Genomic DNA, 23,631 nt, shown 5'->3' on the forward strand with positions numbered 1-23,631 from the left:
CGTATACTGAGAATTTTTCGATTTTCTTTCAATAAATTCTTCAACTGACAGGTTATTTAACTTCATTTGGAAGTGAAGTTCTCTTCTCGACAATACTCCAGTATCAGCAAGATTATTGGTTATTTAATAACGATTTAAATGCACAAAATGCAAATATGGGTTGATATTTGAATCTCCTAGTGATCTAGCATCTCGATTAGCTTATATTCTTTTTGAAGGAAGTGGCGAGTTTCTTTCCAGGATATGGACTTACCCTCTACAACAGGAAACTTGTCTACTTTCTACTCCATCGTTTCTGTTAAGTGCTCCAATATTTTAAATCTTGAGCGCTATCACAGTCCCTATTGTAATTTACGAAGTAGAAGAGATCTGTAATTACTTGTGGGCCCAGTGAAGTGTGTATTACATTATTTATTTGGCTGATAACATCATCTTATATGTGCAAAGGCAAAGAATGCACTTTCTTAAATGAATGTAGTGTTTTAGTTTCCAAGAAAAAGGAGCGCTTCCGGAACTACTTGGAAAAAAAGTCTATTAGCAGAGTTAGCGTTAAAAGGCAAAGGTGAACTGTTACAAAGGAACAGTCCATTTTCACCTACCTTCTTTCTTTTATCATATTTTATTTTCTTTCTTTCTTTTCTTAGAGATCAAATATCACAACAACAAATCTACAATTTATTTCTCTTTATTTTCGCAAGAGGGCAGGACACACGCAAGTTCCTTTTCCTGTCACCAGAGGATGTTCTACTCTGTATACTTCATTTCCTTCTGGTAAGACAAACCTCACATGTCAAGCTGATTACGTTTTGTTTTCTTTCTGAATCGATACGATAGATAAAAATGAACGTAGCTTTTTGGAATGATTGCAAGATATAATCATTTGTTTTGATAAAGCAATGAAGACCTTCTCCTTTTCTTTTATGCTTTTTTTCTTTCTTTTTAAAGCTGTCTGCTATGGTAAACTGTAATACATTACTTATTACTGATTGTTCAAAAGAAAATAAACTTCTTCTAATATGCAGGAAAGGATAGTCGTTGTTTTGAATTTAACTTCTTATCGATTATAATATTCAGAAACTGTCTGCGGCCTTTAGATTTTAAAAGAAGGAATTGTTATTTATAGAAAAATTTAAATATACGAAAACTTCTTAAAGTTACATCGAATATTCGTATAAAAGTTATATTCCAAATACTTTAATATTTGTAATATTTTAATGCGAAAAACGCTAAAAATATGTTTATTAAATTGAAAAGCAGTTTTCTTTTAATTAAATTAACAATTTTAGAGATGAAATCAGTCAAAAACTAGCAATAAAATATATAATTATAATTAAAATATTCGAAAATATTCAATATTCTCAAAAAAAAAAGGATTTAGTTTAATTTTTTAATAAATATGACGAATGAAGACAAAAAACACAGATGTCGCTGTTATAGCTATTACAATCGAGTGTCTGCAGCGCCTCCTAACGGAAAAATAAGAATCATTTTTGAAATTAAAATTCCGTTTTTTTTATAAAAATGTAATCTGGAATACACTACTAACCAAGTAAATAGTCCGTCTGATTTTGTAATAAAAATATGGTACTGTCAGGCAACATTCAAATATATTTATCCCTGATTAATTGTAAACTTTATATTTAACCATAAATGCTAAGAAATGTCAAATTTCCTTCTTGATTTTAAAAATTAATGATTTTCTTGCGCATTTGTACATCTCTTGACCTAAAGCGGATGATTACTCTCTCTGCAAACATTAAGTGAAGAGGCAATGGCTGTCTATTTCGTTATGTCCTCATTAAGTATGCAAAAAGAATTGATTATATAAAACTATGTAAAAAAGGTTAAAAATTATATAAAATATGAAAAATGTTTATCAAATAAAATAATTAAATCACGAATACTGAAATTAAAGTTTTAATATTTAATAATAAATGCGATTATATTATATATATTTTGTACGTATTTTGGCTGTTAGTCTGACAGCCAACAACTTTTCATCCCTGAAGATGAAATAGGATCCAAAACATTTTAAACCTGTTTCAATAAAAAAAAAAAAAGATCATATTATGACTTTATAAAGAGAAGTGGTAAGAAATAGATGAAGTTAAGAAGGATGAAAGCGAAGTGAGGCCGATAACCTGCATGCAGTGTTGTGGTGAGTTATTTGAGGTGATTGGCCTATAAAGGAATATTTTGAAGTGCCACGTTTCATGTCCGAAACATAGTACACATTCAAACCTTACAGATTCTATTGGTTGCTTATGCAATGTATGCTCCTGTGAGAGGAGATTCTTGCCAACAGGAATTTCAAGTATCATTCCATTTTCATGTCGACCACCACGTGATGTGGCTATGAATGAGTTCGAAAGGGTTGAACTGTCGCCAGATGCCGGATGCTTCGTTCATTGCTAATTTCGACCTTTAACCTTAGCTGGTGGCCATTATCAGGGTGTTGATAAGGAAACCACACAAACATATCTGTGGAATTCGTTTGCATTGTTTGTGTTGAGAATGGGGTGATAATAATTGCACGTGCCACAGAAACTGCACAGATGGTCTCGCCTTTGTCTTCCAGTAAACACAACTGAGTTCAGGAATCGAAAATTATAAATTTTAATGGGAATTTGCAGTCTTCCCAAAGATATGTGCTCGATTAAAAGCAGTTGACTAGCAATAAATGTTTCTAATGAATTCGCTTTCTAGTGAGATTTATATCCGGGGATTCTAACAATAGAAACATTTTATGGGTATCATATAATTCAACAGATATAATCCTATTTAACATAGTGCTTATTGTGCTGCCATCTATTGGCCACTTTGAGAATACGTGATAAATGTATTTCGAATTATGGTAATTTTGACTATTTGATTTAAGAATACTTTTAATAATACGTAATTAATTTCACTCTACCCATTAGGGAAATACGATTAGGGAATAGAAGATGATTTCGAGTTCATATAGTCACCTTCAAATTGATTGGGGGGTGAGGGGTGATTTCAAAACCTTAACACGTGCTGATGACATCCCTAATGCTGTCAAACCACTTTCCTTAAAAACCCTCACGGCAATTTAACATCCAGAGGGAAAGGTCACAACAGTAGATGTAAAGAGATAATACTTCCTTCCAAGGAAGGGCAGTACGTGGAACTGAGTTGCTTGCAGTTGCATACTAGAAGGGAAACAGTTGTAGGGGTGAAGTTAGAAAGACTTTTTCACCATTGTGTGTTAAGGAAAGACCAAAGTGATTTCTCCAACCAAAGGTGGACTAAAGCTAATTCTCTCTAACAGCTAATTATGATTGGATTTCTACTCCTGCTGTATTTGTGCCTTAGCTATCCTCCTGACGTCACAGGTAAGAATCTAGTGAAAATCAACCACCGATACGAGTGCTTTCTTAGTTTAAATAATTTTATAGGTTAGGTTTGCAAATAATATCATTCCTTGTTGTTGGGACTGAATAAGTTCAAGATTTTCTTCAGGAGTTCATTTATTGAGAACAGCAGACAATCATAATTGTATCCGGGTCAGGCTTATATGAATTTTCTTAAGTTTTAGTACTTTGCTCCATAGCTTATAGGTTTAACATAAAAGACGTGTTATAGCTCAAATCTTTGTTACTCAATACCGGTAAAATGAGGTAAGGATTAATGCAATGTAAGATTAGGGGTTCAAAGAAATAACTAAGTGGGACATAAAGATCACTAATCGGCCATTGAAGATTAAACGATCTTCATTTAATATTTTAAGATCTTCAACCAAATTTTCAACCACCTACACGTGATTTGAAATAATAGTAATCACCCACTAATCGAATTTACCATTTTTTGTTAAAATCTGTGAGGATATATGGACAATTCAACATCTATTTATTGAGCAAAACACTTCTATCAGTATCGTAACCTTAAGTGGGGATAGCAGAGATTATTCTTTTAAATATTTGTTCATAAGAAACTTCCCTCTTTATTGCTCTTACATTTCGAAGGGGCGGCTCAGTTGGAGTTATGGAGAACAGAGAATGTGTTCTAAGATATAAAAACTCAAGAGCTGTAGCGTCTACATTGGCTAGGCATGGTAGCGTTAGTTCCAGCAAGACTGCGAGCTGTGTCAGATTACAAAGACGAAAATTCTGAGGTTGGAAAATGGCTGAAATGTTTTTTATGGAATGCCATTATAGAAATGGTATATCCAGCCGAAACGGTGTACTGATTCTCAGACTACATTCTGGAGAACTACACAGATATTGAGCTACTCTCCTGCTACAGGGATGAAAGATTGTCTTCGAATTTAAAGAAAATTCAGATAACTGAATTAAAAACCAGAGCGCCTAGAGGAAGGGTACTCAAAAGGAAAATAGGTATAGAATGCAAGGATTCCATTGTAAAGATTCGCTGGAGATTGGTCATTAATTCCAAGAATTATTTTACTTTAGTTTCTCGCTACTTTTAAGATCTTTGATGATAAACAAATTCTAATTTTGACTTCTACCATTTCTGTCTTCACAGGCGACTGCAGCAGGCCGGATGCTCCTAAAGACACAATTTCTCTAGAACCCAGAAAAAGGAACTATGCTTCGGGTGGCACTGTCAGATTTAGCTGTCGAGATGAGTATAGTTATCAGTCTGGTGCTTCATCAGCCACCTGTGAGCCTAACGGGGTATGGAGCGCAGCACCCCCATCATGCAGTAAGTGAAGTTTTTATTTATTTATGTTTACAATATTATACAATTTCGAAAGCGTGGACACTAGAAGAGATCTATACTCCATTGGAAACTATAGTCCATTGTTATAAAGATGGCATTTAATCTGCAAGAGCAGTTCTCACTGAGTTTACTGAATAAGCATCAACTCTAAAAGAGAGAAATTCAAAGAACTTAAATTACTTTATGTAGAAATATATGCTATTTACTAATATATATATATATAAACGTTCATTATTCATATTCACTTATTTTATTTCTTCTTTTTTAACCATCTATGTGAACAAAGTTAGGCCATCTAGACAGAAACTGGTAACATTTACCAGAGAAGAGACTTCACCCCTTTTAGCTGTGGATCGCAAGCCAGAGACATGTGCAGTAGCTCAAATTCAACACGCTGCCGATTTAGCTTTATGGTTAAAAGATCCAGCTACAGTATATGCTGTTAAAATATACGTCCCGGAAGGTGAGTTTGGTCTTCACCCTTCTTTCGTACAAAGATTGACACTTTGGGACACTTTCTCATGACTTTTGATAGATTAGTGTACATATATTGAAGAATATATTCGAGGTCTTAAAATTATGCTGTTATTTTACCAGGACTTTACCAAATAACGGTGTTGGTGGAAGATTCCGTTGCCAGGACAGTAGAAATATGCAATTCTCTGACGGCATATCTTAGTAAGTGAACTATATTTTGGTTTATCTATCTATACACAAAGGTCTCTCTTCGAATTTGTGATTAGTATTCTAAATCTTGTCCCGGTATTTAAGCTTTTCGCTTTGTTTTACAGCTGGTGATGAATGGGAAACATTTGTATGTCAAAAGCCTCTGAAAGGTGATATTGTCCACGTAAAAGATGATAATTCCAAAGATCATAAGTTCTCCATATGCGAAATTGCAGCATTCGCAACACAAGGTAGGATGGATTAATAGTCTAGGAGAGGATTGTTTGAAATCTTTGCCGTTTTATAGACCTTTAATGTCTTCCAATGACACTTCAAAGTACTTATGTATTGCGTTATGCTTCTCTTCCGTAGATGGTTCAGCTCCACCAGCTTCCCAACCTGCGTCTCGACCAAGTCCACCAGTTGAACGACCTCCTCCTCCTCCTCCTGGTAAGTTTTACCCTTAGCTGTAAGAAACATTTCTACTGTTTAACTACTAGATAAAAAAATACACCAAATGGTGATTGGGAGGGAGATTCTGATTGAGGGATATCTACACAAACACCATAATATTTCTGTTGATAATCAAAGAAATTAGAGAACTCAGAAGGACTTTGAATTCATATATCCTCCATTAATTGCAATTCACTGGATTTCCCGGACTCAAGCAAATGATTGATAACCCCAACAGATTTTTAAAGATTGTTTGGGTCCTAGTGTATACATTTTGGGCTCCGGGTTGGCTTAGTAACTGAAATTGTATTATGATAATTGGTTGTGTATAATTCGAAGAAACTGTATCTTTATTGAAATGGCTCTTTTTTTCTTTTTCTAGTTGATGTCGAGCCTCCCTTCAGTGGTGGTTCGAATTCGGTGGACTGTCCATAGAAGTGAGCATGTCATCCCATCAAGAGTAGTCGATTAATGGTATCAGTTTCCATATTTGTATTTGTATTCTTGGACAATAAAATATTTTTAAAATTTCATATTGTAATACATCAATGTACTCAAATAACAGTAAACGGTTTCAGGCGAGGGTCACATGATTGTTTCCTCCTCTTAAACTTCGGCTTTTCATCCAGCAAACTGACTGAAGAATCACTCAACGTGAAAATGTGGCGGCGCAATATCGTGCTGAAACCAAGACATCAGTTCTTGCAGCATCTGCGTCAAGTTTTATTGCGATAAATCTTGATACGTAGGCCAAGAGCTTGTGACATTTTTTTGGCCAGTGAGCGTATATTTTAGTACATTTATTTATCTCGCAATTTATTAAGAAGAATACCGTTGCTAAGTAACCGATCACCGGATCTTCCTTGAAGGTATGTTTCTATTTAAAGAAACGCCTCCTATTTACTTTGCCTCCTTGATGGCCCTCACCTTTCGCAAGGGTGTGTTCAAATCTCTCAAACGAAAGACATTCGATTAGTTTGGAAATGGTCTCGTGCGAGAGTGGGAAAACTATCTTTAACCGCGAAACATTTGATGTTTTATTGCTGGTTGCTATAGTAACTGTAGGAAACCAGGTAGGTCCATACGTGCGTGGGGTTTCGGCCCTCATCTATCTTGCTTAGTACAGGAGGGTGTGGAGATAATTCCTGACTTGATTACTCCAGTAAATAAAGAATGCTCAGAAATCATTAGCTAGCGATACGATGCAGGGTGCTCTAACGGGGGAGTGGAGTATTAATCAGTTTCTATGGCTTTTCCCCCGTTGCCATAGATATCTGTGAAAGGAAATGTGGGTGTCAGGTTCCTCATTACTTCATTATCTCCAGCATGGGTGCTGTTGCAGATGATCTATCGCACAGACGCTGGATAGTGTTCGTTTATAGAAAGGGCATCTAATGTATCAGCAAAACTTACAAGCGAAACTACCCCTCGTAAAGGATTAGAAGAAAGTAACAGAAAGTTACCTCCATAAAGTTCTGGCTGGATTGTTTTCCTTTGATTGTACTCAACCATTCTGCTGACTTTTCTTTACCTACACTACAATTCAAACATCAGGCACAGACGAATGAAAACGTAGGACGCAACTTTTTAAAGTTGCAGCAGAGCAATGGGTCTGTAAGAGGCCGGATCATTGGAGGCTTTGTCAAAGGACTTAAGCAGAAGTTTAAGTCTGGCCTGTTTCCAAGGCGACGGGAATAACCCCGAAGACAGACAAGCATTCATAAGATTTAATATTACTAATGGGCAATTTTTTAAGAACACAAACCTCAAGGAGGTCCTGTCCAGGACACTTTCCATCCCTTAAGGTGAGATAGCAGATTCCAGCTCAATATCCGAAAATGGAGACTCGGAGCGGAGCCCTTGGTATGATAAATTATCTAATCTCATTGTAGTTTGGATGGTGTTTTCACAAGAGGCAGTGTCCTCATGGAGGACATTGCCTCCTGTAAAATGGCATTAATTGACAAGCTCCAGTCTAGGGTTTCATTACCATTCACAATAATAGATGAGAAAACATCACCGGGATGAATCTTGTTTGTAACAAGTTTGTAGGGTAATCCCCACGGATTTTCATTTATGTTGTGCTGGACAACCCTTGCCCAGGCGAGTTTTTTTCTCTTGGAAGACGGGCCTCCATTTTAGGACAATCTTGAATTTGATGACCCTGGTCACCGCAATGTCCGCAGGTAAACTCGGACTGGTGGCAGTTTTTAGCCGAGTGTCCATTAGCTAAGACATTTGAAACAGCACGATGGTGTGTAAAAATCCTTCATACCATGGACGGACCATCCGATAAAAACCCTGCAATTTGATGCTAAAAACACTTTCCTAATTTTGTATGGAATCTCAAGGATCCAATGTTGATTGTTTTTGTTCCAGGATCTGATTTTAAAACTAACCACTACTCGAATCTTCTTGGGATATCCCATGATTCACAAGGTTTTTATTGAATAAGTCCTCAAGAAAATCAGGGTCATCGACATCTTTATATATGTCATAAATTTTGACTGTCGGGTTTAATTTTTTAGGGGAATCCACAGAAAAATTTGGCTCCTTCAACTTGGGGCATGATTTAAGTTTATTAAGATCCTTACCGTTATCAGTTTCAATTAAAATTCCCTTATCTCAACTACCATAAAAGGTATCACTGTGGAGCCCTCTATAAAAGCATCTAGCATATTTGCTTTTAATCCAAAGAGATAGTCAAGAATAGCTGCACTACAAGTTTGTTCAGTCTTGGGGGGGTCATATATGGGTGGGGGGATCGTCAAAGCTTTCCAGGGACACGTGGCTGCCTTTTCCATTAGGAACTACAGACACAAGCTATCTGACTAACGCTGTCTGATGCAATACCCTGCGGCGGGGTTCTTTTATGAAGTTTGCTTTAAGAGACTTCACCCAAGGGGAGATTATCACTCCTCTCTGACCTTGATTAGGGTGTAGCCAAGGGCTGTAATCCAGAAGGCAGAAATCCAAACTGCTGAAAATGGCGTTTTTCATACAGGATATACATAAGCCATCTAAATATACCTGTATCAAGTACACCATCAAATGTACTCTCCAAAAGTCACCATCCACCTGTATGACAGCAATCCACCGTGCGCCATCGTGTGGTGTAATATGAGACCACGTGCACCTACTGGTGTGTGTCAAGGTCAGTTGGCTGTGGGATAGCTGTAGTTGCAGTCGATTTTAAAGTGCGTTAACGATGCTTTTGCCAATGGAGGAGTATTTTTTTCGTTTGGAGTAGCAAATATACGCAAAGGGTCCAGGAAAGCTTCTCTATAATCCTGCCAAAATAATGGGACAAATATTCCAGAATTTTGGTAGGAAGTACCCAACACACTAACCTGCCAACTGCACTATCAAATATACCACCCTTCTAAAAAATTGGGACGTGTCCCACGAATTTGGTAATGATAGATTTGATAGGAGACATTTTGGAAGTTTTGTTAGTCAGATACCAGCTTCGTTTCTTTGAAGAAAACGTCACTGCAAGCCATAGTTGCCCCCCCCCTCAATTTACTTTATTTGATCATTTTTATCTTAGCTTAAAACCTTCTTTGTACTTTTTTTTTCTCTTTTCTTTTTTCCCCGGCTTTCTGGAAACTTTGACTAAGTGTGATTTAGCTTCTAAAAGAATTCGATCCTTTCCTATCAGCCCTCATCTGTTTTTCTTAGTTTACATTAACGGGTGAAGAAAAATGTACGATCTCACACAGCTCTTCTGTCCTTTTTTTTCTTCTGTTGTTTTCTTCCAACTGCGAAGCAGATGAGATTGATCCGGGATGTTTTTCTTGCAGACAGTCTCCACTGTTACTTTCTTTGTACGCTGGGTGTGTTACACCCACGCAAAATGGCAATTAAAAGTTTTATGTAGCGAGGATGCAGATAATTTTAGGGGTTTTTAATTAATTTTTTTTGTAATTTTGTTTTTCAATATTTAATTTTTCTAATGGGGTGGATATTAAAAACGTTTCTCTTTATCAGGAGCTATTTATAGAGCGGTGACTCCAAACTGGAGTTCACCGGGGTTTCAACTGACGTGTCAAAGATAATCAATACTCGGTGGATTTTACCAAACACTGTGTAATACTCCCACTAGTAGGTGGGCGTTGCTATATCTCGCGGGTGATGGAAAATCCCATGTATTCCGGTACTTGGCCCTGCCAATTTCCAGGATGCGTTACCAGCTGGCCGCCCTGATTATCGCTTGACAGTAAGTACACGGGGATTACATTAGGCAGCTAGTGTATACTGAGGCCCGATATCTAACGATCTTTACGAAGTATCACTGCAGCCGGCCCCGCATGAATACAATTCCATTGCACATTACTTGGCTACTGCCGAAAAATGATGTTTTGATAGGATTGTCAGAGCACACGTGAATGGCACAGAAAGAGGGCACCGACCTGCGAATTATAAAGCACCATGAACACCAATAATTTTCTCTGTCTGCGTGTCTCTCCATTCCAATTCATGTTCAGTTCACCCCCTTTTTCTCCACTCGCTGTCTATGTGCTGCCTAAGTTAGAAACGTAAAACCCAAATCGACAATATCATTAAAGGTGAAATAATCGCCATATTCCGTTCATCATTCAGCATCTTTAAAATTTCAGCAAGAATTGGGACCCTTTAAATATCCTCAAAAACTCAAGCAGAGTGCAGAGGTACCTGGCCAGGAAATGTATGCCCTTGTAGAAATTCCCCACGAAGAAAACCCTGCATGTTGTCAATGTCCAAATCTTTGACTTCATACAGATCCACCTTCTTGCAAAAGATCAAAAATTCAACATATTTTTAGTTGAAGATTTCAATGGCACACAATGTCTAGAAACTTTCAGACTTCAGCGTGTTGAATATCGTACTAAGTTGATCAACAAGCTGCCCACCATAGAAGACAATAATGAGCTACCTGACGCATTTAGATACCAGCACCCAAAGGAAAAGTTAAAAACTTGGAGTTCAGCAAATACAACAGCTTAACGATCTCTTTACCAGGAACTGATTGGATAGTTATTGTATCCCGAAACCCACTGTCCATCTGGTCAGAAAAGCCCATTGGATCTTCAGTAACAACCTCCTTCAACATGTTGAATATACATCGAAGAACTAAAGTTTTAATATCAAATCTCAGTAGGAAAATATGAAATCGAATCCAGGAATATGTGGTGGTAAATTCAAAAGTTAGTTAATAATCTTCACAAAAACTCTACAGTCACCATAAAAAGAATGGTATCGATCTTCATCCACTTGAACAGAGGCCAATGTAGCTCTCAACTGGAAATGCTAATCTGACGGGGCACACAAGTTCATCTAGAATTCTCTACTAAAGTTGTCTCCCGAGGTAAATTCATTCCGCACAGCCTTATTTGATGAGCTTATTCAATATTTGTTCTTTCTCTCTCTCTCCAGAAAGCGAGCTTCAAAGCAAAGGCAAACCTCCAATAGCGTTGGACAGTCCTCTAATGAATACTGACTGTAAAATAAATTTCAAAGCCATTGCCAACAAAATGGAACTCAATCCTCTTAATACCATTGATTGATAGTGTCTGTGATGAGGTTGTCAGTGTTGCCTGCCTGTAATGAATTCTACTCACTGCAGCTCTCTTTATTTACAAGGGCTGTTTGCAAAGTAAGCGAATGAAATGAAATGTTATGAACAAAGGCACGATAGTACATTACTTTCAGAAATAGCCAGCAACCACATTCAGGCGCTTATCCACTGTATCCTAAATGGTTATATTCCTTTAACTTCAGGAACATTGCTATTCAGTCAGATGGATTCTCTAATAAATTGGAAACGCAGTGTAATTGTACATAAGATATAAAGAGAGTCCTCGCACTCTCACTCTCTGTCCATCCGTTGTTTCGTCATCTCATTAACTAACTGTTCTGTCTTTCAGGTATCTGTCTTAAATCGATGGTTGGTAAAAACATTACCCATAAGTCCGCATCATCTCTGTTTATGATCTTCGCGTCAGTAAACAAGCAATTGGGTTTCGCATTGCTAACGAGATCCCTTTACTCCTCAGCAAACGCCACGAACCTAAGGGAGGTACGAATGTGTCTTGTTAAATAAGCTTACACCTCCCTCCCTCCCACTAAGATTTATATTCTTCATCCAGGCCATCGGTTGAGCCCGAAACCTCCAGCCAATATTCGCTAAATGAAATACTCACAAGTACACGGAGAATGAACGAAGAGAGAAGGAATACATCGATGGCTCGTGTTCATTATTTACTCTAGCAGTCGGCATCGTGGGCTATCAATTTTTCATGGTGTCCTGCTGTAGTCGAAGAAAAACCCTCGGTGGCAGAACACGCAGAAAGCAACTTGCAGGCCAAGCCAGAAAATTAGATCTACCATGTCTCAGCTATTTCCTCTGGGCTAATCTTATTTTTCTGCGAAGGCCATATAATGGAATCACCTTTCTTTTCTTGCAGATACTTTCATCATTTATTGCGGACCTTTCTTTTTTTTTTTTCTGATAACCGCGTGCGTGTGTATGTGTGTTTGAGAGAGAGAGAGGAAGAGAAAAAGAGATGATGCTGGCAGGTGTTAACAACTGAAAAGAGAGTGAATCAATCCTAAGCGGATCTCATTGCAAGCACTACCTGGAAATGTGTTAAATGGAGTATTTCCCTTAACACCTCTAATACAGTTAACTTTGAAAGAAAAGGGATGTTGCTTTAGCAGTAAAGTCCCTTTTCCCATCTGTTTTTACTTTATTATGATGGAACGATAAATATATCGTTCTCAACAATTTTGGCAACGTAGAAGACCAATAATAAAATAATAGTTAGTTTAAAGTTTAAAAAACAACAACAGTTGACGCATTTTTCACTTTTCTTCTAACAGAAATGGAGACCGAAACATCCAAATAAATGCTGAATATTGAAGCTTGAAATATGACAAAAAATATACGCTTTGCTTAGCAACCGTTGTTAAGCACTGAAATAGAAATGTGACGTAACGGATGGCTTGGCATCAAAACTTGAAATGTGACAAAAAATACAGGCGTTGCTTAGCAACCATTTTAAAGCTTGAAATAGAAATGTGATGCAACGAACACTTAACATCAGAACTTGAAATGTGACAAAAATGCTATAGCAACCAACTATAGCAACCATTGCTTAGCAATGGTTGCTAATGTGACGTAATATACTAGAAATGCGATGTAATGTTTGTAACTTAGGCTAATAAGAAATTGTTAAATAAATCAAAAAATAATAAGAAAAAATAATAATAAATCATAAAAAATAATAAGAAAACTAATGAGAAATTGTAAGAAAATAATAATAAATAGAAATGTGACAAAAATGCTTGCTTAGCAACGGTTGCTAAGCTTATACTAGAAATGTGATGTAATATGAACTTGGGCTAATAAGAAATTGTTAAATAAATAGAAAAATAATAAGAAATTGTAAGAAAATAATAAGAAATAGAAATGTGAAACACTTAACACTTGAACTAACACTTGAAATGTGACAAAAATGCTTGCTTAGCAACGATTGCTAAGCGGTTTCTTTAATTTGTAACGTGAACTTAGGCTAATGAGAAATTGTAAAATAAATAGAGAAATAATAAGAAATTGTAAGGAAATAATAAGAAATAGAAATGTGACGTAACGTATCGCTTGGCATCAAAAATTGAAATGTGACAAAAAATAAACTACTTTCTTAGCAACCATTTTCAAGCCTGAAATAGAAATGTGACGCAGTGAACACTTACATCAAAACTTGAAATGTGACAAAAATGCTAGCTTAGCAACGGTTGCTAAGCTTATACTAGAAATGTGATGTAATGTTTGTAATGCGAACTTGGGATAATAAGAAATTGTTAAATAAATAGAAAAATAATAATAATAGAAAATAAGAAGAAATTGTAAATAAACAGATAATATCATGTTATCAGTCGAATAACGCTACGAAGGCGTTCTGCTCTTAATCGCTTGGACTTAAATGTAGTTTTCAGAATTAAGAAGGAGAAACTGGAGCGCCTACGACGGAAGGCACGCTTCCCACTGAATTGCGAATAAACACGACCGAACTTCGTCAGCTCTTTCAAACTTTGTATCCCCAAACGATATTTGACAGCGAAGTGTAGAATGATTATAATAATGCCGAAGAGTGATAAATTTAGAAGTGGAAATTGTTATTTTGAATAGGAGTCGAAGAACGATGGGAAATGGCGTTGTTTATTTAAGATAAAGCTCGGCGTACTTTTGATCGAGGACTCGGCTACGGACGGCATTTGCGGCGCATGAATAAGAATTTTTCGGAGACAAAAGCGGGTCAGAGCGGCGGTGATATCAGTACGCGATAGGACATCAAAGTGTTACAACAGAGGTTGCAAGAACAAAGAGAATCCTTCAAAGAAGCGTTGTAAGTATACTACAGATCAATAAAACTATAAAGACAAGACGCTTAGAAACGCGGGAATAAAAGCGAGCGGGGGGTTTACGTTTCGTGCATCATTATTTTTCAAAAAAAAAAAAAAAAAACACGAAAAGGACTGACGGGACAGGGGATGGGACGATAAAAGTGTGACGAAGAGAGTCGTGGCATAAAAACTTTCTTTTGAAGAAAAGGGAAAAGCCGTAAAATAAAGAATTTTTCTCTTATTGAAGATGGGCGTAATAATATGAGACTTAAGTATGGAAAGAGACAACTTGTTCGCAAAAAGAGATCCGAGAGCGGTTCTCAATGGATTTTGTGCAATGGATTTTACGATGGCCAACTTTTGCAGTCCAATTTCGGCAGATCGCGACTTCCGAAAACCGATAAAAGTAGGATGAGCGGACGCTGGCTCTCTTAGGCAGCTCAATTTTCCGCCAAAATTGCAAGAACTGGTTTCGGTATTAGATATATTTCTAGCGTTTCCCCATCGAAATTCTCTTAAAGAATCCATTTGGAACGTTACACAGCCCGAACACGATCGGATTCTGTAAGGCGGCACAAAGGCGGGGGGAGGGGGGGGAACGGAAGGGTTCTCCGTCATCATTCTGTCCTTACGCTTTTAATAGTAAAGTCGGATTTGTGTTTTCCGGGTCGATCGCTGACATAAAATATTGACTCGACATTGCCGGTTTCGTCACTGATCAAATATTAATTAATCGATGTATGGAACTACAGTTCCGATAGATTGAATCGGAATCGGAGAGTTGTTACGAGGGGGTGGGGGAATAAAATTTCGGCACGTTTGTAGTTCGTTTAATTTTCAGTTGCACCCGAACGTCGGTTATCCGAACTTCGATTATCCGAAGTGGTCAAATCCTGACTAGTTTCGTTTTTTTTTTTTTTTGTTAATTTATTTGTGAAATGTGCCAATAATTCTCTGATTTATTTCAACACTACACCCATAGATGATTGTTTTTTTTTTTTTTTTTTTTTTTCTGGGAGGGAGTGGCGAAGATATATGTGTGGGAACCCAAATAGAGGTGATTGGATGTTTAAATGCTGGCTGTGAAAGGAAATTTTATTTAAGTGAATATGCATCGTCCTTCCCCAGGTGCCTTAAAAGATTGCGCCGGACCTGGAATCACTCGAATGCGTTTTAGAGGAAGTGTTTGAGCGTATTTGTTGTTCGCCCTTTAAACAGAAGGATTGAATCGGGGTTCAGTTAGCTGATCTGAGTGAAGGGGGGATGGAGTGCGGTTCTCCACCCGAGTTATTCGATGTTTTTCTGTCTCCCACAACGTACAAATCGGCCATGAACGCATACACTATCCAAACAAAAGTATTTCGACACCATTCCAATTGGGAAAGACAGCAGTCTGTCTTTCTGTCCCTATTACCTCTCCCACTGTCATTTTTTCTACTTCTCTCTCTCTCTTTCTTCTTTCTCATTGTCTCTTCCTCTTTCTTTCTCCCTGTCTTCTCTCTTTTTCTTTATTTTTCTGCCTTCTGTCTTTCTCTTTCTGTCCTTTTTATTTCTTTCTTCCTCTCTATTTGTTTTTATTTTTCTGTCTTCTGTCTTTCTCTTTCTCCTTCTCTACTTTCTGTCTTCTCTCTTTCTCTCCTCTTTCTTCCTCTCTCTTCATTTTTCTGTCTTATATCCTTCTCTTTCTTTCTTTCTTTCTCATTTCCCCTCTTTCTCTTTGTCTATTTTTCTGCTCTCTCTCTTTCTCTGTTTCCATATTCTTGTCTATCACCCGATTCTATTTCTGCGCGTACCTCTGTCTCTTCGGCTTTCTACTTCTCACTATTTTACTCCCCCCCCACTCCCCAATTTCTTTCTTTCTAATTTCTTTTCTGTCTCTCTCTCTGTCTCGTTCTCATTTTGTTTGGTGTCATTATTTTTTCTCTTTTCTCCCCTCACTCTCATTTTTCTACCTCTCTCTTTCGGTCTGTCATCCTTTACTTCTCTTCCTCTCTGTTTCTGCCTATTTTCCCCAGTGTTTCTGTCTCTCTGTATGTATCCCAGTCTGTCTGTTTCTCCGCTTTTCTGTCACTTTGTTTATCTTTCTCTCTCTCTCTCAATACCAAATATAGTTTAAAATATTTCCTTGGAATTGGGCTGCATGAGTTTGTAATAGGTTTAAGTGTGCGTGCGTGTGTGGAGAGAGAGAGAGAGAGAGAGAGAGAGAGAGCAACATAATCGTATCCGTCATGTTTATTCTGTCTCTGAAATTCATGAATGCATAAATAAAGGGGGTGGCTTCCACCCGTTAATAGCGGTAACAATTAGCAAAGAAATCGGGGATTTATAGAAAGGGGGAGGGGTGGGGTGGGGGGACTGTTTCAAATGGCCACGAAGCCGAATTCCGCTGCAACGCCAGAAATGGATATCCGAAAGCGGCAACGTATAATTCACGTTAATATCGGGCCGGCTAACGCGCCCGTATAAATCAGTCGTACGCCGGACATAATAAGCGGAGCCGCTGTCCTTAATAATGCGAGCCCGGCACGCTTAACAAATAACAGCGCCATTACGCGGCCGGCTCTCCTAACAGGGGCGCACGATGTCTTCTGATATATGGCGGGGGGGGAGGGCACACAGACCGGCTTCGAAACTAATGTGTCCGCTCGTTTTGACTTTCCTTAAGTGCGCAATTATCGGAGAATGGAGACCCCTCCGGGTCACCCCGGCAAGATAGGATGGGGGGGGAGGAAGAAAGGTGGCTCGTTGCTACCTCTTTAAACGCCAAAACCTGTTCGGATGGCGAATCTCCGTTACCTAAACCAGATCGAACATCGAAACCGTTTATGTTTGGACAGACTAACTCGCCGCGGGGAGTAAGGGCGTCTCCGTTTGTCGGCGCTGTATGTATGTGATGAGAGACCGAGGCAACTCGTGGTGATTTCGTTTTTTCGTCTGCTTTTTCTGTTTCCACTCTTTTCGCCTGTTTCGTTTGCTTTCCTCCGTTTCGTCTGCTTTTCAGTGGTGACCTTACCTGTGCACGTGCATTTATTCTTAAATTATTGTTTATTTCCCGTTAATTTCGAAATTTTGTGTCGTCTGAAATGAAATCAAAATTTGTGTTTTCCCGACGAGTTGATTTGGGTGGGGAATTTTGCGCGGTTGTTTTCCCATTTGTCCATTAAAGGGGTAATTTCCCATTTGTCCATTAAGTGAGGGAATATTTTGGGGATTTGAAAACATCTTTTGGGCTTTTAAACAATTCTATTCCTAGCGGCAAGTTTTAATGTTTCATTTATCTGTTTTTTTTTTTTTTTTTATGAATGAAAGAAATGAGGAGGTACGTAGATTGAGGGGGGCAGAAGCATTAAGATAGCTTGGAAGTTAAGAAGGCGCAACAATTTCTCGAGGAATTTGCGAGTGGGGTGTAATGCACCACGAGGCATCAACAATAAGTCCGGATTGAAGTGCGCAGATTTCTCACGGCGTCTGCATTAGAACTCAGCGGAGGGCGCTGCGTGATTGATGCTAATGACGGGTTAATACCCACGACGGTAATGGCCCCCGTGACCTCTCCTTCCTCCCCCTCCCCGTGCTCGAAACGTGCAAGATTTGGGGAAATTGTAGATGGATTTCTTTTAAAATGTGTAATCGCTCTCTCCCTCTCACTCATTCCCTCTCTCTTTCTTTTCTCTTCTTTTTTCTTTCACTAATTTTCTTTTTTTTTCTTTCTGTATGTCTGTCACTCTCCTCTTCTGTTCTCTCTCTCTCTGTCCTTTTGTCTGCTTTTCGCTTTACCTATCTTTCGGTTTTTCTCGTTCTTTCTTTCTCTATGTCTTTCTCTTTCATCTATTTCTCTCTCTCCTTCTTTCTGCACGTTTCTCTTTACTCTTTCTTTAAATCTCTCTATTTCTGCCTCTGTTTCCCCCTCTCTCTCTCTCTCTCTTTGTCTGCCTTTGTTTTTCTCTCTCTCTTTTTCTCTCTTTCTGCTTCTCTATCTTTCTTTCTGTCTCTCTCTCTCTCTGTTTTTGTCTGCCTTGCTCTCTATTTAAGTATGTGTCTCTCTCTTTCTGTCTGTATCTCTCTCTTTTTCTACTGTCTCTCTATCTTTCTCTCTCTTTCCTTCCGTCTGTCTGTGTCTTTCTGTCTCTATCTCTCATTTTTCTTTTTGTCTGTCTCTTTCTTTATTTCTTTCTCTCTGTCTGTCTCACCACCTGTCTTCCTCTTTCGATCTGCACCTTTCACTTTCTTTTTTCTTTCTATGTGTTGATTTCTTTCTCTCTTTCTCTGTCTTTTTTCTGTTCTTTCTCAGTCTGCAGTTTTTTCTCTCTTTCTGTCTTTTTCTTTCTTTCTGTTTCTCTTCCTGTCTTTCCTTATTTCTATCTATTTCTCTCTTTCAGGCTCTCTATTTTTGCCTCTGTTTCTGTCTCTCTCTCTCTCTCTCTGTATCTCTCTTTTTTCTATCTGTATATCTACCTGCCTCTATCTTTTTTTCTGGCTGTCTCTCTCTCTCTCTCTCTCTCTCTCTCTCTCTCTCTCTCTCTCTCTCTCTCTTCTATCTCTCTGTCTATTTCTTTCTTTTTGCCTGTGTATTTTTATCGTTGTGTCTTTTTCTCTGTCTCACCCTCTTAGTTTCTATTTGTCTCTTTCTCTTTTTTCTTTCTGTTTGTTTTTCTGACTTTCTCTTTTTCTTTATGTCTGTCTCTTTCTTTCTTTCTTTCTCTCTGTCTGTTTCTCTATTTTTCTTTCTCTCCCTCTCTTTCTTTCTGTCTCTCTTTCTCTCCTTTTCTATTTCTTTCTCCCTCTGTCCCTCTCTTTTCATTTCTGTCTATCTCTTTCTTTCGGTCTTTTTTCCGTCTTTCTGTCTGTTTCTCTATTTCTCTCTCTCTCTCTCTCTCTCTCTCTCTTTCTCTCCTTTTCTATTTCTTTCTCCCTCTGTCTCTCTCTTTTCATTTCTGTCTATCTCTTTCTTTCGGTCTTTCTATCCGTCTTTCTGTCTGTTTCTCTATTTTTCTTTCTCTCTCTCTCTGCCTGTCTCTCTTTCTCTCCTTTTCTATTTCTTTCTCCCTCTGTCTCTCTTTTCATTTTTGTCTGTCTCTTTCTTTCTTTCTTTCGATCTCTCTATCCGTCTTTCTGTCTGTCTCTCTCTCTCTAACTCTCATTTTCTCTCTCTGTCTCTTTCTTTTTCTTTCTGTCAATTTGTCTGTCGCTTTCTCTCTGTCGGTCCTCTGTCTCTCTCTCTATCAGTCTTTCTGTCTGTCTCTCTTTCTCTCCTTTTTTATTTCTGTCTCGCTCTTTTTTGCCTGTCTCGCTTTGCCTCTTTTTTTCTCTCTGTGTTTGTCTGTCTGTCTCTCTTTCTCCATGTCTATCGTTCTCCTATTTTTATGTCTTTCTTTCCTCTCTCTTTCCGTTTCTATGTGTTTTTCTGTGTCTCTCTTTATCTCACTTTCTCCCCCCCAGACTGTTCCACTCTTTCTAATGTGGACGTGCCTCCTCGAGATCGTGGACGATGTTCATTCGCACTTTCATTTCCCATCTTTCGGGGTTCATCTTTGATTTAGAGCGACCCGGTTATCCGGGCGGTTTAATAGAAAGGGCCGGTTAAAAATTAATTTGCCGTAATATCGAGAGCGAAGCATCAAACGGAAATGAACTTTAATTGATTTCGCCTCTCCGAGCTGCAAAAGACGACTTGAAGACGTTACTTGTGGTCGTCTGCGAAGTAAACACATTCCTCGACAATTAACCCGACGACACCCACCCACCCACGCAGCGAAATTAGATTTACGCAATTTCTGAAAGAGAGAAGACATAAAACAGCTTTTTCCATCCTACTCTCAACATTTCCACCTTCGTTCTTCCCAACAATTAACAGCGGCGCATGCGCCCTTTAACTCAACATCCATATAATAATCGGCAGACGCAAACGATTCAAAACCTTCCGGAGTCAATAAATCAGCAGTCACGCGCCCTAATGAAATTCGGCATACAATTAACCATCAATCCTCCAACCCCCCACACCCACCCAAACTCCACGAGAATTCCTCTCCTCCTCCTCATCCAGCGTAACCTTTCTTCCAGAAGCAACTGTATCGCGTAAATCTTAAAAGTCGCCATGGCAACGTAACGAAAATTAATTGGCGAATTAGATTTCCCTCCACCGGCGAGTACACACACGCCAGATTATCCCCCCCCAACAGCCCACCCCACTCCACCCCTGCAATTGTACACGTATTATCAATAAACGCCAACGCGTACTCACCTAGACTACAACAGGGAGTGGTGAGTTGTCTTATAAATTAGCCGGTACACAAATTCCATATCGGAGTCAGTTGCTATGGCAACCGGAACATCGAGATCAAGAAAAAAAAAAGGGGGGGGGGCGGCCATTCTGTATACAGCGTCATCACGCGATGGGTCTTAAAAGAGAACTCTTAATTTCAATAGAAGCAGAACTTTGAACTCAAAGGAGACGGATCCATGGTGTATAAATTGGGGGAACGTGGGGGGGGGGGATGTTTTCCATCGTTTAGGGTGTCGTTTGCAACCGAAACTCGATCTACGGCACATTATCGACTGTTATAACATTGTAGCGTCCATTAATGCTCTCCGGCGTTCTTTATGCGTATTAGTTTGTCTTACGGGCGTCTCTGTCTAAATTACAGCCGGGGGCCCCCACCTTTTAAAAGATACTTTTTAAGTTGGGTTTCTCCTACGAAGGAGACTTTAACAGCAGGAGTGGATATTCATCATTCACAGACAGCAAGAAAATTACTTTGGTCTCTGGAGTTGCAAAATCCCTTTGAGTTGCGGCCCTTAAAGAAATCTGTACGTCCTGGAAATAATAGCTCGTCTACAAATGAGAATTCTTTGCTTTTGCGCATCTTTTGCTAAAGAAATAGTCTTTTGTACCCGGGCAGGCGTTTTAAAAGCGTTCTCGTCAGAGCAGGCACGTATTGATGGCTGCTGTCTGAGTATAAATTTTAACTTGATGACGTCATATCACTAGAGAAAGGATTCTTAGCCCGAAGGCGCGTGGTATGATAAGGCCATGCAATGCAAACTTTTATCTTTTGGTTTAGCCTCCCTAAAAAATTCTGTGGGATAGTTTTGGTAATCGTGGATGATTATTTTCTCTCTTTATCTTTTCTTTTACTCCAATTAAACCCATAATCTCTTGGGCATCTTTCTTTTGAGTTATTTTTCCACTGGAAGCAAAGGCACTGGTAGCTTTTAGGATTACAGTTAATGGATGCGTCGATCCATTATAGTCTTCAGTCTTGAAGTCCTAGCCCTTTGACCACAGAAATCGTTTTGGACAGTAGTCATTTTATGACATTGTGGTCAATGTCCGCTAATGGTTCCTGCATCTCTTGGGTACAGTGTGGCTCCTTGATGAGAACCAAGTCAAGGATATTAGGGTACCCTTGCACTTTCTTTGACCCGTTGGAATGAATCATTCAGAGAATCGTTTGGTCTGTAACATACCTCAACTATCACCTTACACAACACACACTCTCATCGTCCATTGGAACCTCATTTGAATCTGGGTACAGTCTGATCGCATGATTCCCTCTACTTCATCCAATTTCAATGTTTTATAAGGCAGCATCAACAATTCCCTTAAGTCTTCCTCAATGATATTAACGAAAACCTTGCACCTCCTCAACACAAAAGAATTCCATCTCTACAAAAGAAAATTCTTCTGCTAACTGGATATTTGTCATACCAGATGATAAGAGATAATGAATAGATCAGTAGATAGATCGATGATCAATAGACCAACAGATAGTTCAATGATCAATACATCAATAGATAGATCCATGATCAATAGATCAATAACAATGATGATAAATGAGAATATAAGGATGCTCAATTATCGCGCATGCTCAGTCGTAAATTAAAATTTAAAATTTTAAAACTATCCTTACCAAGTGTAATTTCCACCCAATTGAACCCAGAATGGTTGTCTTTCAGTGAGAAAAATCTATATCGATGTTTAACTCCATCTAAATTGTAATTTTTTTGTCAGAAACAAAGGCATAATTATATTTTCAATCGTTTCCTCTTTAGAGGACGCCACTATCGTTCTGGTAAATAACTTTTTTTTTTTTTTTTTTTTTTGGGGTGACTTTATCTGGGAATTGTGTCTGGCGTAGATAACAAAGGAGAAGTTTGGGAAATCCCAGAAGAGTCAAGATGGCAAACCCGATTAAAGTTTTTTTTGTTGTTTACCAAAAGCATTGAAACCAACTGAGATTGTCCCTCATTAAAAATAAGCACTTTCTCTCTTAGACGGATTAGTTAAGATTTTGTGAACACAACAGAACCCCCCTCCCCCAACCCACCTTCTAATGCAAATCTTATGAGATTTTCTTTCTTTCTTCCTTATTTGTATTCGTATAAAATCAAATAATTTAATTAATAAAAAATTAGTTCTTAACGAAAAGATAATTTAATTAAAGAATAAAATAAATTGTCGAAATTACCATAATTACTCGCGCAATTTCCCAACCTCAATTTTCTTAATCTTCATTTTTGGGAAGGAAATTTATGGAAAATTTGTTGGGGGGGGGGTCATAATTAAGGTTTTCCTTCTGCGAGGCCTCTATTGGCTTAAGGATTAGGTGGATCACGTGCAAATTTGAAACACGTATCTTTAAGAATCCACAAGTGGCTTGCAGAAAAACAGTTCCAAGATCATTATTTTAATTTTAATCCCCAAAGTCGAAGTGACGACTAAGGTAGAGATTGGCGCCACCTGGTGTCGCTCCTATAACTACCACCCACCACTGGATGCCAAAGAAAAACAGCTCCACCTCCATAGCTGGACGAAGATGAGAAGTAGAAATATTGAACATACTGCACTGAGTGTGTGGTAGGATAAAGTCACTAGTGTTTAGGCCTTAAGCAGAGGGGTTGGTTCGAAAAGTCGGGGACAGTCTCCTGTGGAGTACAGTGGAGTGAGTTGCGCTGCCTACCATAAGGCTACGACAAGTGAAGGACAAGACCATCCAGCCCAACCAACTGGAGGTGCTTCCTGCGCAACTGCGCTAGTGGCCGCCAATGAGGGAAGAAGAAGCCAATGCATGAAGTGGAGCACCGGAAGGAATACGTTCGTAATGCGAGCATGCTACAAAGTAACGAAACTAGAGGCAGACATGACAATGTACAGGACGAAACTACACAGGAAGTGGTTGGAACGATTCCCGACTGTTCAGGTCACTGAACAGCGAATAGCAGAACGGAGATGGACCATCCTCAAGCAGAATCTGATAGCTCCTGCAACCTTGGAAAAAATCAAGCAGGATGTGAGCAACCAACTACCAACAAGAGCGAATACAAACACAGTGGAATCCAAAGTGGAACAAGAAAACAGCAAGAACAAGAACTACAACCCGGAGCAGCCGAAGCGTAAACAAAAGAAGATCGCGATATCCAGAA

At 38.6% G+C, this 23,631-nt stretch overlaps 1 protein-coding gene across 1 annotated transcript; it reads left to right on the forward strand.

Moving 5' to 3' along the window:
* The first annotated feature begins 3,113 nt into the window (after positions 1 to 3,113).
* LOC150086609 (uncharacterized) lies at positions 3,114 to 6,354 on the forward strand. Its single transcript, XM_090371476.1, has 7 exons — positions 3,114 to 3,356; positions 4,507 to 4,686; positions 4,991 to 5,167; positions 5,302 to 5,382; positions 5,496 to 5,621; positions 5,743 to 5,820; positions 6,206 to 6,354. Exons 1-7 carry the CDS (start codon positions 3,299 to 3,301, stop codon positions 6,256 to 6,258), a joined length of 753 nt encoding a protein of 250 aa, XP_090227602.1. The 5' UTR covers positions 3,114 to 3,298; the 3' UTR covers positions 6,259 to 6,354.
* Positions 6,355 to 23,631: the final 17,277 nt, after the last annotated feature.

Source organism: Mastigoproctus giganteus, chromosome 4 (assembly GCF_048544385.1).
Source record: "Mastigoproctus giganteus isolate SK-2022 chromosome 4, ASM4854438v1, whole genome shotgun sequence".
NCBI classification, from domain to species: domain Eukaryota; kingdom Metazoa; phylum Arthropoda; class Arachnida; order Uropygi; family Thelyphonidae; genus Mastigoproctus; species Mastigoproctus giganteus.

What these genes read in the sequence shown, in the direction of transcription:
- LOC150086609 (XM_090371476.1), top strand. Translation starts at nt 3,299, where the DNA reads ATGATTGGATTTCTACTCCTGCTGTATTTGTGCCTTAGCTATCCTCCT. An exon ending in CTATCCTCCTGACGTCACAG is followed by an intron (nt 3,357 to 4,506) that starts GTAAGAATCTAG and finishes CTGTCTTCACAG; the next exon opens with GCGACTGCAGCAGGCCGGAT. An exon ending in ACCTCCTCCTCCTCCTCCTG is followed by an intron (nt 5,821 to 6,205) that starts GTAAGTTTTACC and finishes TTCTTTTTCTAG; the next exon opens with TTGATGTCGAGCCTCCCTTC.